General features: G+C 48.3%; 1 protein-coding gene across 1 annotated transcript in view; it reads right to left on the bottom strand.

Annotated features, from left to right (window-relative positions):
* The window catches only part of ADI1 (acireductone dioxygenase 1), a 32183-nt gene extending 19700 nt beyond the window's left edge, over nt 1-12483 (bottom strand). The window contains exon 1 of the mRNA XM_040348663.1: nt 12309-12483. Within this exon, the coding sequence (XP_040204597.1) occupies nt 12309-12428 (120 nt within the window). The 5' untranslated portion in view covers nt 12429-12483. The remainder of the gene's footprint in view (nt 1-12308) is intronic.
* Between the last annotated feature and the right edge of the window lie 2885 nt (nt 12484-15368).

Below are 15368 nucleotides of genomic sequence, written 5' to 3'. Positions count from 1 at the left end.
AATTTCAGGGCAAATCCTGCTCAGCTGCTTGCCCTGAGCAAATAAATAGGAGCAGACTTGCGCAGGTTCTTTGCTGAATTTCATCCTGCTTTTTCCTACCCCCCCTGAGCAAGGAAATTCAGCACATTTGCAAGACATGGCACCTCCCAAAGGGACCAAAAAAAGGAAGGCCAACTTTGTGGCTGCGGAGATGGACATCCTGATTGCTGCACTCCAGCAGCATAAGGAAGTCCTATATGGTGCCCAGCGGGCAAACACCACCATTGCCCAAAGGAGGGCTATATATGAAGCCATTGCCCTGGACATCAATGCCCTGGGTAATGAAGTGCGTACCTGGGATGACATCCAGAAGAAATTAAATGATATGAGGCGCAGGGTCCGGGATAAACTGGCCCTTATCAGGAAACATACCGGTGGCACGGGAGGTGGGCCGCGATGTATGATCCGGCTCAATCAGGAGGAGCTTATTGCCCAAACGTTCGTGCAGGAGCAGGTGGAGGGACTTGAAGGGTACGACTCCACTGTTGGGAACTTGGGGACTGGTAAGTTTTTTTTTCTTTCATATCTGCTGTGCATCATGGGAGGGGGTACAAGTGAACATATTTGTGGGTAGAAGTGAAGATGTAAGTATTATTTTTCTTTCATATCTGCTGTGCATCATGGGAGGGGGTACAAGTGAACATATTTGTGGGTAGAAGTGAAGATGTAAGTATTATTTTTCTTTCATATCTGCTGTGCATCATGGGAGGGGGTACAAGTGAACATGTGAGACGTGTGTTGCACCAGCAAAATATTTCGTTTTGGTGTCATCCACAGGTGGTGATGAGGAAGAAGAAGCTGGGCTGTCTTCGGCTGCGGCTCGACCCAGCCCATCCAGACCAGAGCCAGGGGTCCAGTCAGGCCCCATGGACATTCTGGCTATGCTTGTCCAGGAGGAGATCATACCGGGGACAAGTATGGAGGAACAAGTGGTATTGGAGGAGGATTCCTTTTTCCTCATCCAGGAGGACTCTGGCTCCCTCCAGGATGATACCACCATCCCTGTGCAACCCACCACCCCCCCGCCCAGCACGTCATCCCCCTCCAGGGCAAGCCCCTCCCTTGTGGACCCCTCCCCTTCTCCCTCTGTCCGAGCCTCTCCTCCCAGGAAGGCTCTGTCCAAAACGAGGCATATACCCTCCAGCCTCCGTGACGGTCTGCTGGAGGAGCAGGCCCTGCAGACCCGCCATATAGGGGCCATGGTGGGAGAGGTGCGTCGTCTGGCGGACAGCATGGCATCCACCTCTATGCAGCATGCCCTCACCCTGCATGAGGACCGGGACAAACATGTCGCACAGAGCCTGGGGGAAATTAGTGGCAACTCTAAGGCCATAGTCACCTGCTTGGTGGCTCTGGAGACCACACCAGCTTTGTTAAGCAGGATGACAGCTGCGGTGGAGGCCAATACCGCTGCTGTGCAGGCCAACACCGCTGCAGTGCAGGAGGAGGCGAGAGTTACCCGCCGGCATCAGCGGGATACCACCACCCGCCAAATGCGGATGTTGGCCCAGACCAACACCATCCTTGCCCGCCTGGCCAACGCCATGGAGGGCATGCAGCCACCACCTGCAAGGAGTGTGGAAGTAGGGGTTGATGCTCCTCCCCCCCTCCATCCCCACCCCATGCCTCCTCCGCACCACGGAGATTGAGGAGCCGGAGCCGGGGCACCCTTGGCCCAAAGAAAAAAACAAAAAAATAATTGAATGTCTACATTTTTTTTTCAACACAATATTATTTTTTTATTATTTTTCTATATGCTCAGGGTATGAGATTTGTTTTCTTTTATATGCTCAGGATATGAGTTTTTATATTTATTTGTAGTCCCTACACACGGTGAGGAGTGTATACTACAGTGTGACTGGTGTGTGAATGGGGGGGGGGGGTGGCACTCCTGCTGGAAAAGGGGTGTCACCCTCTGCCATGTGAAAGGTGTATGAATGGACAGCAACATAATTGGAGCCTTGACGCGGCGTTGCTGCTCCCTAATACCATGGGGTATTGTTGGGTCTAATCCAATTTGGGGTGCATGTGTCGGGTGTGTGCTAGGGACTATAGTGGTGTGCATACATGCATTATACTTGTGACAAGATCAGGGTGTGTTTAATGTGCAAAGAGACGTTCCACAAGACCATTCCGGATTGCTCTTCCCTCAGAAGATCCGGTAGTGTTTCTTGGGGGGGGGTTGCGTGGTTCGGGGGTAAGGTCATTGCGTAGCTCAATGTGCATGCCCCTTCTCTCAGCAAAATTGTGGAGAATACAACATGCCCCGACGATTTAGCACACAAAGTTGGGTGAATACAACAGGGTCCCCCCTGATTTATCCAGAGATCTGAATCAAGATTTAAGGATGCCAAATGTGCGCTCCACCACCGCACGGGTACGTGCATGTGCTTCGTTAAATCTTTCCTCTCCTGGTGTTTGAGGGTTACGAAATGGGGTCATCATGTGAGGTCCCAGGGCATATGCAGAGTCACCTGGAAGGGAAAAGACAGGAGGATGTTAGTCGTGCATGTGCCCCTTGTGATGTCTGCATCATGGGGGGGGGGGGGCAGTCATACCTGACACCCATGTCACTCACCAATCAGCCAGCTGTCTCCATACATGTTCTGGTCAAACTCGGTTGGGATGGGGCTGTGTCGGTAAATAAAACTGTCATGGCTTGACCCTGGGTGTTTGGCACGGACATGCCATATGAGGCCATGTGCATCCACAATCATCTGCACATTTATCGAATGCCAATGCTTCCTGTTGCAGTAGATATGCTCGAGGAGCCGGGGGGCGTAGTGCCACATGGGTACAATCTATTGCACCCACAGTGCGTGGAAATCTGGCTAATGCATAAAAATCACTGATTGCCTTCTGCCGCAGGTCAGACGTGGTTGGTTTGATAAATTGTGTGCCCATTCGTCTGAGTATTGCAGGGATCACTTGGTGCACACACCTGCTCATGCTGGATTGGGACATCCCCACCACCACTCCACCTGTGCGCTGAAATGAGCCAGTTGCCAAAAAATGAAGGGTTGCCACTACCTTCACCAGTGGCTGCACTGCCTGTCCCCGATGGGTCGGGCTGCTGATGTCATCCTGCAGGATTGTTACCAACTCAAGGATGATTTCAGGGCTGAAGCGAAACATGCAATACACCTCATTATCACTCATCTGAAAAAGGTTGTAGCGCCCTCTGTAAATCCTCTCCCGTGCCCTCCTACGAGTCGGCTCAGTCAATATAATATCAAGAACCATAGCTGCCCCTGGCATGTTGGTGCACAGATGTGAGGTCACGAAAATGTGGGTGCTCTGCTTGTTCAGCTCGTCTGTCTAGGTGCTGCTGAAGTTGCGCGCTCCTTCAGATGACATTTGGCCATCTTTTGCTAACTTGCCCCTGCTTTTAGCAGGAGCAAGTTTGCCCAGGGAAAAAAGCTTGCGCGCTTCCAGCGCAAGATGCGCATCACACGCGCATGTTTCTGAATCATCGGCAGTACCTAATTTGCATATTCGCTGAGGGAATTCCATGAAGGCGCAACTTACACCCCGCGCAAAATTGCGCTGGAACAGCTAGGCTGCGTGCGCGGGAAAATGGTCGCATTTCAGGCTTAACTGGTTTACAGAATCAGCAGCAAATTTGCATGGGAGCAAATCAGTACTTGCGCGGCGCAAATCACACTTGCTCCCGCGCAAGTGCTTCTTGAATCTGGGCCCTTGTTGGCAAGCAGGAAGGCAAGATGTTTCCTGTAGTTGGTTACCAGGTTTGCACACATCTCAGGAGGGATTTTGATCCACTCTTCTTTAAATCCTTAAGGTTTCTTGGCTGTCAAAGTTTCAGCCCCCTACATAAACCTTCTATAAGATTAAGGTCTTACTCCATAACCTTAATGTGCTTCTTCTTGAGCCACTCCTTTGTTGCCTTGGTGGTGTGTTTTGGGTCATTGTCATGCTGGAAAATCCATCCACGACCCACCCCTTAATGCGGCTTTAGTAGAGAAAGAGCCCTGAAGCATAACGTTTCCACCTCCATGCTGGACTGTAGGGATGGTGTTCTTAGTGTCATAGTCAGCATTTTTCTGCCTCTAAACACGGTGAGTCGAGTTAATGGCAAAGAGCTACGTTTTGGTCTCATCTCACCACAGCACCTTTTCCCCCATTCCTACTCTCTAATCATTTAGATGTTCATCGGTAAATTTCAGATAGGCCTGTACATGTCCCTTCCTGAGGAGGGGGGCCTTGTGGGCGCTGCAGGATTTCAGTCCATGGCGGCGTATTGTGATACCAATGGTTTGTTTGGTGACTGTGGTCCCAAACTGCCTTGGGTTCATTTACAAGCTCCTCCCGTGTAGTCCTGGGCCAGAAAGCGCCTCATCCACCAGCGAGAGAGGATGACCATCGAGGACTGCCGCAGACTGATCTTCAGCCTGCTGAGAGACTATTCCTTGATGCACTTTAACCACTTAAGAAACTCTTCAAGCCGATATACATCGGCAGAATGGCACGGCTGGGCACATCCACGTGGCCCTTTAAGCCCAGTCGTGGTGTCGCGCGTGCACGCGACCCGGTCCGAAGCTCCGTGACCCGATCGCCGCCGGTGTCCCGCGATCGGTCCTTCGGAGATGAAGAACATGGGGGGGGGGTGTAAACACACCTTCCCTGTTCTTCGTTGTGGAAGTGTCATTGATCGTGTGTTCCCTGATATACGGAAACACGATCAATGACGTCACACATCCAGCCCTGCCCCCCTACAGTTAGAAACACATATGAGGTCACACTTGACCCCTTCAGCGCCCCCTAGTGGTTAACTCCCAAACTGCAATGCATTTTTATAGCATTTTTTGCTGTGAAAATGACAATAGTCCCAAAATTGTCCGATGTGTCCGCCATAATGTCGCGGTCACGAAAAAAAATAAAATAAAAAAAAAAAGCGATGATCGCCGCCATTAGTAGATTTTTTTTTTTTTTTATAAAAATGCAATAAAAAAAAAAAGATCTCCTATTTTGTAAACGCTATAAACCAATCGATAAAAGCTTATTGCGATTTTTTTTACCAAAAATAGGTAGAAGAATACGTATCGGCCTAAACTGAGATGTGAAAATCAATGTTTCCCTATGAGAGCCGTCTTAACTGGTCCGACACAAGTCGGTCCGACTTTGAGAAAAGTTCCTGCACTACTTTGCTCTGACTTTGATCCTACTTCAGCCTATTGAATATCATTGATGTCCTAACCATCCGACTTGTGGCATCGGACATGGTGATTACAACATCAGTAAAATAAATTTACCTCACACTGGGATTGTTTTGATTAGTCAAAGAACAAGTCAGACTATCAAAAAGTCGGATCAAAGTAGTATCCTGTTCATGAAAGTCGGATGGATGTCGGATCAATGAAGGACTGATGTCGCAGAGCAAAGTAGGATGAAAGTTGTATCACTGTTGTGTAGTATCAGTGTGAACCCAGCCTAATGCTGGCCATACACTCCACCAAAAATCTTTCCAAAAAACGAACGTTCGGCCGTGAGCGCAAACGATATTGCTATCATGTAATGACCGATAAATCGTTCATGTGTTTTTTTTTTTTTACATATACCAAGTGCAGAAACTTCGGACGGGAAACACATTAACCTTCCGATTTATCGTTCGTTTGGCAGAAAATTTCCAACATTGACCTTGTTTTTTCAGCTCAAAAACATCCCGATTATCGATTTTGTGCCCATAAACTGTTCAAAAAATGAACGAACTGTCTGAACGACCGAATTTTCGTATAGTGTATGGCCAGCATAAGAGAGAGTGCTCCTAATCTCAGCTCGTTACCTGTATAGAAGACATCTGGGAGCCAGAAATCTTGCTGATTGATAGGGGATCAAATACTTATTTCACTCATTAAAATGCAAATCAATGTATAACATTTTTGAAATGTGTTTTTCTGGATATTTAGTTCTTATTCAGTCAGTAACACACTGTTAGGGCTCTTTCACACGGAGCGGATCCGTATTGATCCGCTCCATTAGCCCGTTTGGCTCAGTGGGGATTCTTCCGTTAATCCCCGCTGAGCTGTCGGCGGACAGGGCGGTCCCCGCACACTGTGCAGAGACCGCCCTGTCTCTCCTCCGCTCTCCCCTATGGGGAATCGGATGAATACGGACCGTGTGTCCGTATTCATCCGATCCGTTCCGCCGGACGGAAGAAAAATAGGGTTTTCTTCCGTCCGCAAAAGCGGATCTTTGCGGACGCGGATGCATCATCCGCTAACGTCTGCAATCCCATAGGGATACATTACAAGTCCGTAAACGCACTTGTAATAAACGGACCGCTTGTCCGTGTGTGTGTGAAAGGGCCCTTAGGCCCCTTTCACACGGACGGATAGAATGGTGCTTTCAGCTGCGGATTTTACCACAGCTAGAAGCACACAATGCTTTCCTTTGACACCTTTCACACACTGCGGTTTCATGCAAATAGAAAAAATAGAATTGAATGCGTCCAGCTGCGATGTACCGCAGCTATCGGCACGTAACCGCAGGTAATCACAGTGCACAGTGTCAGCTGCGTTTGGTATGAATCTTGAGGGGGTATTCCACGCCAAATTTCAAATAAAAAACCGGCATGTGTTCCCCCTCCAAGAGCATACCAGGCCCTTGGGTCTGCTATGGATTTTAAAAGGAACCCCCATACCCTTAAACGGCGTGGGGGTCTCCCCCAAAATCCATACCAGACACTTATCCGAGCATGCAGCCTGGCCGGTCAGGAAAGGGGGTGGGGACGAGCGAGTGCCCCCCCCTCCTTAACCGTACCTGGCTGCATTCCCTCAACATGGGGGGGTACCCTGCGCCCCCCCCCCAAAGCACCCTGTCCCCATGTTGATGAGGACAGGGCCTCTTCCCGACAACCCTGGCCGTTGGTTGTCAGGGTCTGCAGCACCCTGTCCCCATGTTGATGAGGACAGGGCCTCTTCCCGACAACCCTGGCCGTTGGTTGTCAGGGTCTGCAGGCGGGGAGCTAATCGGAATCCGGGAGCCCCCTTTAATAAGAGGGCCCCCCACCTTAGGTGAATGCTTATGGGGTACATCATACCCCTACCCATTCACCTGGAGGAAAAAAAACAACACACTACACAGGTTTTTAAAGTAATTAGTCAGCTCCGGGGGTCTTCTTCCGACTTCTCCGCTCTTCTGGGGGGCGTTCTGCCGGGGCCCCCGCTTTCTTCTTTAGCTTTTTTTACGAGCGGGGGCCCTGGGCTTCTGCCGCCTTCTCTTTTTCGATGTTGACACGTCGTTTCCTCCCGACGTAATGCCGTGTGGGTGGCTCGCACAGATTTATATAGACCTCTTATGACGTCACAGTCCCATCATGCTCCGAGTGGTGACGACATAAGGGGGCGGGGTCACTACATTACAGCGGGAGGAAGCGACGTGTCAACATCGAAGAAGAGAAGGCAGAAGCCCGGGGCCCCAGCTTGTAAGAGAGCTAAAGAAGAAAGCAGGGGCCCCCGGCAGAAGAGAACCAGATGGTGGTGAAGACCGGGATCACCCCCCTCCCCCCCGGCAGAAGACGTCGAAAAAACCGGGTCCCTGCTCGTCAAAGAGCTAAAGAAGAAAGCAGGGGCCCCGGCAGAACGCCCCCCCGAAAGAGCGGAGAAGTCGGAAGACCCCCGGAGCTGACTAAGAAATTACTTTAAAAACCTGTGTAGAATTTTTTTTTTCTCCAGGTGAATGGGTAGGGGTACGATATACCCCATACTCATTCACCTAGGTTGGGGGGGGCCGGATTCTGATAAGATCCCCACCTGCAGACCCCAACAACCAACGGCCAGGGTTGTCGGGAAGAGGCCCTGTCCTCATCAACATGGGGACAGGGTGCTTTGGGGTGCCCCAACCCCCCCATGTTAAGGGCATGCGGCCTGGTACGGTTAAGGAGGGGGGGGGGGCGTTCGCTCGTCCCCACCCCCTTTCCTGACTGGCCGGGCTGCATGCTCGGATAAGGGTCTGGTATGGATCTTGGAGGGGACCCCATGCCGTTTTTCCGGCGTACGGGGGTTCCCCTTAAAATCAATAGCAGACCCAAGAGCCTGGTATGCCCCTGGAGGGGGAACCCATGCCGATTTTTTATTTGAAATTTGGCATGGAGTTTCCCCTCAAGATTTATACCAGACACAGTGCTCGGTATTGGCAGGGATCCAAGTCGGATCCCCATTCAATATCGTGCCATGGCTAAACGCAACCGCAGCTAATCGCACTGTACAAATGCAGCTGACCGCTGTGCCTGGAGTCTTGAATTTCAGGAGAACATAAACATGTTTTTAACTGCGGTAGAACAGCCTTAAAATAGGGTGTGAAAGGGGCCTTAAAATAAACCTACCATTAAAATTATAGCCTGATCATTTCTTTGTCAGTTGACAAATGTAAAAAATCAGCAGGGGGTCAAATACTTTTTCCCCCTCAATGTATATGCTAGGCTAATATTCTATTTTACATTGGCGTGTACTTGAGTACAAGTATACAGTTGTTTCTAACAAACTTTGTTACAGGTTCCTACCTGCTTCCACTCTGAGAAAAAAGGTTGGCTGTTCCACTTTGTGTCTTTGGATACTCGTTCTGAATAGGAGTGACTGTTTCATAATTAATCAGCTGATGCACTTGCAGTGTTTCAATGAGGAAAGCTGCACAGTCTACATCCCACTAGAAGTGATTAACCCTTTAGAGCTGGGTCGGCAACCCATTTCCAAACCCCGCCTCCCCCATTGATTCCCGGCGCAGCCGCGCTCATTGGCTGTGGGGAGCCCCTGATGTAATGGGGAGGGTCTGGGGAACATGATGTTATGAGGGAGAACTCTTGGGACTCTGATGTAAGGGGGTGGGGATCTCTTGAGACCCTAATGTAACCCTATTAAAAAGGGAGGGCAGGGCGCTGGGGATCCTGATGTAAGGGGGGAGGACTCTAGGGACCCTGATGCAAGAAGTCGAGGAGCTCAGCTGTAAGGGGGGGGGGGGGAGAGTTCTGGAAACCCTGATGAAAATGCTTAGTCTGTTTTCTAAAAGTAAGGCCCCGTACACACAACCGAACATGTCTGCTGAAACTGGTCCGCGGACCAGTTTCAGCAGACATGTTCGGTCGTGTGTATGGCCGATCGGACAGGATTCCAACGTACATTTGCCCGCCAGACCGTTTTCGAGCGGGCAAATGTTTCTAAACTTGCTTAGAAACATGCCCGCTGGAATCCTGTCCGTCGGACATGTTCGGTCGTCTGTACAGACTTACCGTACATGTCCGAGCGGCCGCCATCCCTCGCATGCGTCGAATGACTTCGACGCATGCGTGGAAGCATTGACCTTTCCGCGTCGCGCACGTCATCGTCGCGGCGCGAACACGTCACTGCGCTGTTTGTCCGCGCGGATTGTCTCTCATTTCTGTATGATGGTGTGTACAGCCATCATACAGAAATCTGCGGGCGGGCATGTCCGCTGAAAACGGTCCGGCGGACCGTTTTCATCGTACATGTTTGCCCGTGTGTACGAGGCATAAGAGTTAGGCCCCTTTCACATTACAGCGGGAGCCGCTCGTGATTCGGACACAAATCACAATGCATTCCTGTTTAAATCACATGCAATTCTTTGCAGTGTGATTTGAACCCAATCATTTGGTATGGGCTCAAATCGTACCGCAAAAGGTATCAGTTTCAGTTATCGGAGAATTTGCTTAAAAGGGGTTGTAAAGGTACAATTTGTTTTTCCTAAATAGCTTCCTTTACCTCAGTGCAGTCCTCCACTTACCTCATCCTTCCATTTTGCTTTTAAATGTCCTTATTTCTTCTGAGAAATCCTCACTTCCTGTTCTTCTGTCTGTAACTCCACACAGTAATGCAAGGTTTTCTCCCTGGTGTGGAGTGTCGTGCTCGCCCCCCTCCCTTGGACTACAGGAAAGTCAGGACGCCCACTAACACAGCTCCTTTCTCTATCTGCAACGTAGAGAGTGTCCTGACTCTCCTGTAGTCCAAGGGAGGCACTCCACACCAGGGAGAAAGCCTTGCATTACTGTGTGGAGTTAGACAGAAGAACAGGAAGTGAGGATTTCTCAGAAAAAATAAAGACATTTAAAAGCAAAATCGAAGGATGAGGTAAGTGAATGAGGACTGCACTGAAGTAAAGGAAGCTATTTTAAAAAATATATATATACTGTACCTTTACAACCCCTTTGAGTAGTTGTGCAGATGCTTTGTATCGGCACCAATACTGGTGCAACCCCAATTTTGTATACCATCTGTGTACAGAACATTGAATTTGAATTTTTAGAAAAAAAAATATAAAACAGCAGTGAAAATTAATACATTTTTAATAACATTAACCACTTAAAGCGGTAGTTCACCCTCCTTCACCTCATTATTCCATTACTTTCGGCATCGTAGCGCGAGCTACGGTATGCCGGTCTTAAATTTTTAATCCCCGTACTCACTGTGCTATTGTTGATTGAAGAATCCGACTCCCGCGGGGAATGGGCGTGCCTATGGAGAGGGAGGATGATTGACGGCCGGCTCTGGCACATCACGCTCCCCGAAGACAGCCGGAGTAGGTCTCGGCTATTCACAGCGCCTGCGCACAGGCTATGCGCAGGCGCCGTGAATAGCCAAGCCTATTTCGGCTATTTCCGGAGAAGCGTGACGTGCCAGGGCCGGCCGTCAATCACCTTCTCTCACCATAGGAACGCCCATTCCCCGGATTCTTCAATCAACGATAGCACAGTGAGTACGGGGATTAAAAATTTAGGACCGGCATACCGTAGCTCGCGCTACGATGCCGAAAGTAATGGAATAATAAAAAAAAACATTTTTTTTTTTTTTAACAGGGTGAACCCCCGCTTTAAGGACAGCACACTGTATATATACATCGGCACTTTAAAGATGTATATTTTGGTAATGGCAGCAGCAGCTGCTGCCACAACCATGATAGCCATCTCTTCAGTGAGCGGTCCTGTAAACGATAATGGTGGTCTCTGTGGCGGATTCGCCGCAAGATCACCATTTTCGGCGGCGGGAGAGGGGCCCCCCTCCCGCCGCTTACCGGTAGCGGCGGAGGTGATCGGGTCCTCTTCCATGCTGGGTATGGAGACGAGTGAGAGGAAGATGGCCCCCACCCATCTCTATACCATAGCTGTCCGGAAGCGGCATCAAAACGTCACTTCCGCCCATACGTCTTAAAGGCACATTTTTTTTGTTGAATTTTTTTTTTTTTGCATTTTAGTCTAAAATATGATATGTGAGGTCTTTTTGACCCCAGATCTTATAGTTAATAGGATCTGTCATGCTTTTTTCTATTACAAGGGATGTTTACATTCCTTGTAATAGGAATAAAAGTGGCCCAAAATAATTTAAATAAAACCTGTGTAAAAAATATGTAAACTAAATAAGAAAAAAAAAAAAAAGTAAAGCGGCCCTGTCCCGTTGAGCTCACGCGCAGAAGCAAATGCATACATGAGTAGTGCCCGCATATGAAAACAGTGTTCAAACCACACAAGTGAGGTATCGCCACAATCGTTAGTGCGAGAGCAATAATTCTAGCCATAGACCTCCTCTGTAGATCAAAAAAAGCAACCTGTAGAATTTTTTAAACGTCGCCTATGGAGATTTTTAAGGGTAAAAGTTTGACGCCATTCCACGAGTGGGCACAATTTTGAAGCGGGACATGTTGGGTAACAATTTACTCGGCGTAACATTATCTTTCACAATATAAAAAAAAAAAATTGGGTTAACTTCACAGTCGTCTAATTTTTAAATTCAAAAAAGTAAATATTTTTTTCCAAAAGTGTAAACCTAGCCTAAAACTTGTAAACACAAGAGTCTGAAAAACAGGCTTGGTCCTTAAGTGGTTTAATGATAATAATGGCCTGTATAGCAATTTGCTATATTATAATTTTTTTAATTGGCTATATCTTTCCCCACAAAAACCCTTTTAAATAATCTGCACTGTTTGTCATACACATGCCAATCTAGCAAATGGAAGCACACAAATGACTGAATAGACCATGACTGTCGCCACTTTCATCTTTGTTTTAGACAATGATACTGGTGGGTCCCCTCGCTCACTTATTTTTACAATGTGGTTGACATGGAGAGAACATTGCTGTGTGTATGGCTAGCAGAATAAACCTGAATCTACCAATCAGATCAGCTGCCTTGTCTGGACACTTGTAAGTAATCAGGTAGAGAAGCTGTTTATGTAGAAGTGAGTCCTCACCATGCAGTATGACAGATCCCTGACTACCAGCACACATTGCAGGCAGATCCTGCTCTCACCTTGTGGTAGAAGACTCCCAGTGCTTGCAGCTCCTCCACTGACACAGGCTGATCCGGCTTCAGACGATGTTCTCTCCTCTGATCTTCATCAGAGTCATCCATGTACCAAGCCTGAACCATGCTGACTGTCCACCACCAGCAGCTCAGGAAAGGGAAGTGATGTCACCCACCAGGTGGGTGGAGACTGGAAGGAGTAAACACAGAGCCTGGAAGAATTAAAGGAACCCTTCTGCTTCTCTCTTTCAGATCAGCATATGACTGCTCCAGGACAAGACACAGCACTATCCCAATCTAACAGGAAGAGGATTGTTGTGCGTGTGTGTATATGGATAGATAGATAGATAGATAGATAGATAGATAGATCTGATGTAAGGCAGGTAATTAAAGCTGAAAATGTAACCCTTGAGCTCTTAAAGGCTTTACTCCCTTTATGACCAGGCCATTTTTTGCAGTTTGGTACTGCGCTATATTAACTGGCGATCGCACGGTCATGCAACACTGCACACAAACAAAAGTTATATAAATAAAGCTTTCTTTTTGTAGTATTTGATCACCTCTGGGGTTTTTATGATATAAACGAAAAAAGACAGAAAAAATAAAATTTTCTGCTACAAAGCATATCTAATGCCGCGTACACACCATCACCTTTTGTGATGAAAAAAAAAACGACATTTTTAAAAACGTCATTTAAAATGACCGTGTGTGGGGAAAACGTTGTTTTATGTCTTCTGAAAAGCGACAAAAAAAAAATTCGAACATGCTTCAATTTTTTGTGTCGTTTTTCAAAACGTAACTTTTGGTGTCATTTAAAATGATAGTGTGTGGGCAAAACGACGTTTTTAAACCCGCGCATGCTCAGAAGCAAGTTATGAAGCGAGTTTGAATGGAACAGAGTGCCGTCGTACGTGCTGAGCGTAACCGCGCTTTGCTAGAGCATTTTGAAAAAACGATGGTGTGTATGCTACGTCGTTTTTTAAAATGAATTTTCAAAAACGTCGTTTTTTTACATCACATAAAACGTCGTTTTTTTCTATCACAAAAAAGGACGTACGCGGCATAATAAATAATTTCCTCATAAATTTTGGCCAAAATGTATTCTGCTACATGTCTTTGGTAAAATAAAAAAAAACACATTAAATGTATTTTATTGATTGGTTTGCGTGGAAGTTATAGCGTCTACAAACTATGGTATAAATACTGGAGCAGGTTCGCTGCCTGTTGTGAACTGCCATTAGGTACCGTGCATGGACCTGAAATTCATTACTACTGCATACTGCTCTTTGCTCTGAACTTTCCCTGCACTGCATACTGTTCATTTCACTTACTCTGGGGGTTATTTACAAAAGGCAAATCCACTTTGCACTTGGAAGTACAGTCGCTGTAGATCCGAGGGGGACATGCAAGGAAAATAAAAACCAGCATTTAGCTTGCACATGAGTGGATAATAAAATCAGCAGTGCTTCCCCTCATTTCAGTCGCTGTAAATCTGAGATCTAAAATGAGGGGAAGCGGCGCGGCTTGTGAAGATGGAGGATGTGTAAAGGGAGAGCTCTGGTCCCTGTCTCCGTGTTCGCGGCTCCTGTTAAGCATTTTAAGCTAATATAGCTCCAGGAGTAGCACCTACGAGTGCCCGAGGCTCCCCCAGCAGCTTAAGGGCAAAATCGGCTTTCAAAAAGCCATTTACCGAGGATTCGTCCCACCGCCGCCCCCCGAGGCCTGCTCGCGATATGGAGCGCTTCCTGTACAGGTCGAGTATCGAGGCCGGCCTGTCGGATCACGCCGACTCCCGTTTAACGGCTGTAACTGCTCCTCCGGCGGACAACGGATCCCAGCAAGCCCATACATTTGATATTACAGATGTGGTTACAGTGGCTGTACTGGATCTTAGGCTGCAATCGCTTCTCCAGAACTTGACTCATAACATAGCCAAAGAGGTGGGTAAAATCACACAGGAGCTCCGGAGGGAGATACACCAATTGGGGGAACGCACAGACACATTGGAGAATACATTTGATGAGCTAAACCGTTCCATCGAGGGAACCGGCACATGATTTTTAATTTTTTTTTACCAGTAATGGCGGCGATTTGTGTTTTTTTTGTCAGGTCTGCGATATTGCGGCGGACATATCGGACACCTTTGACACAATTTTGGGACCATTCACATTTATACAGCGATCAGTGCTATAAAAATGCACTAATTACTGTATAAATGTGACGGGCAGTGAAGGGGTTAACACTAGGGGGTGAGGAAGGGGTTAAATGTATTCCCTGGGTGTGTTCTTACTGTGTGGTGGGAGGGGACTGACTGGGGGAGGTGACTGATGCTGTGTCCCTATGTAAAGGGACACAGATCGGTCTCCTCTCTCCCTGACAGGACGTGGAGCTCTGTGTTTACACACAGAGCTCCACGTCCCTGCTGTGTCACCGACGATCGCGGGTGTCTTGCGGACATCACGGATCGGCTCCTGAGCGATGCGCCGGGCTCGTTGTTTCCCCGTTGCGCGCAGGGGGAATGACAACAATAGGACGTCCACTCGGCACTTGAGAGTGCGCTGTGGACGTCTTTCGTCCATAGCGCGGATCCCAAGTGGTTAAAGGGTAAATCCACCAAGGTCTTCTTTGAGGACCAGTATTTCAGCCACACAAGGTGGCACAGTACCACCGCATAGGCGGAAGCCCTGGAAAGCAAGGGGTGCGTATCCAGGACCGAACTTCAAACCCTGAACCATTTGTTCAGCCAGGTCCTTACAGGTCTCGGAAGCATCTTGTGCCTCCAGCAAAAGCTTGCCCTTCCAGTCAGAGACTGACACCAGAGCCCCGGCCAAAACCGGTCTCACAGCCGAACCCACTACTGCGAAGATGGAGCGGGCCATAGCCTCCATTCTCCTATCCACGGGGTCTTTAAAGGCAGGAGCCCCATCCACAGGCAACGTGGTGGCTTTGCTCAACCTGGACACGGGAGGGTTCACAGACGGAGGAGAGACCCACTTTTCCTAAAAAAAAAGTCCTCCTCAAAGGGATAACGGGTCGCAAAGGCAAACACTGTCTGCGGTGTATCCC

Source organism: Rana temporaria, chromosome 4 (assembly GCF_905171775.1).
Source record: "Rana temporaria chromosome 4, aRanTem1.1, whole genome shotgun sequence".
Classification (NCBI taxonomy): Eukaryota; Metazoa; Chordata; class Amphibia; order Anura; family Ranidae; genus Rana; species Rana temporaria.
The sequence above is the reverse complement of the archived record's forward strand: the minus strand, read 5'-3'. Positions and strand labels throughout refer to the sequence as shown.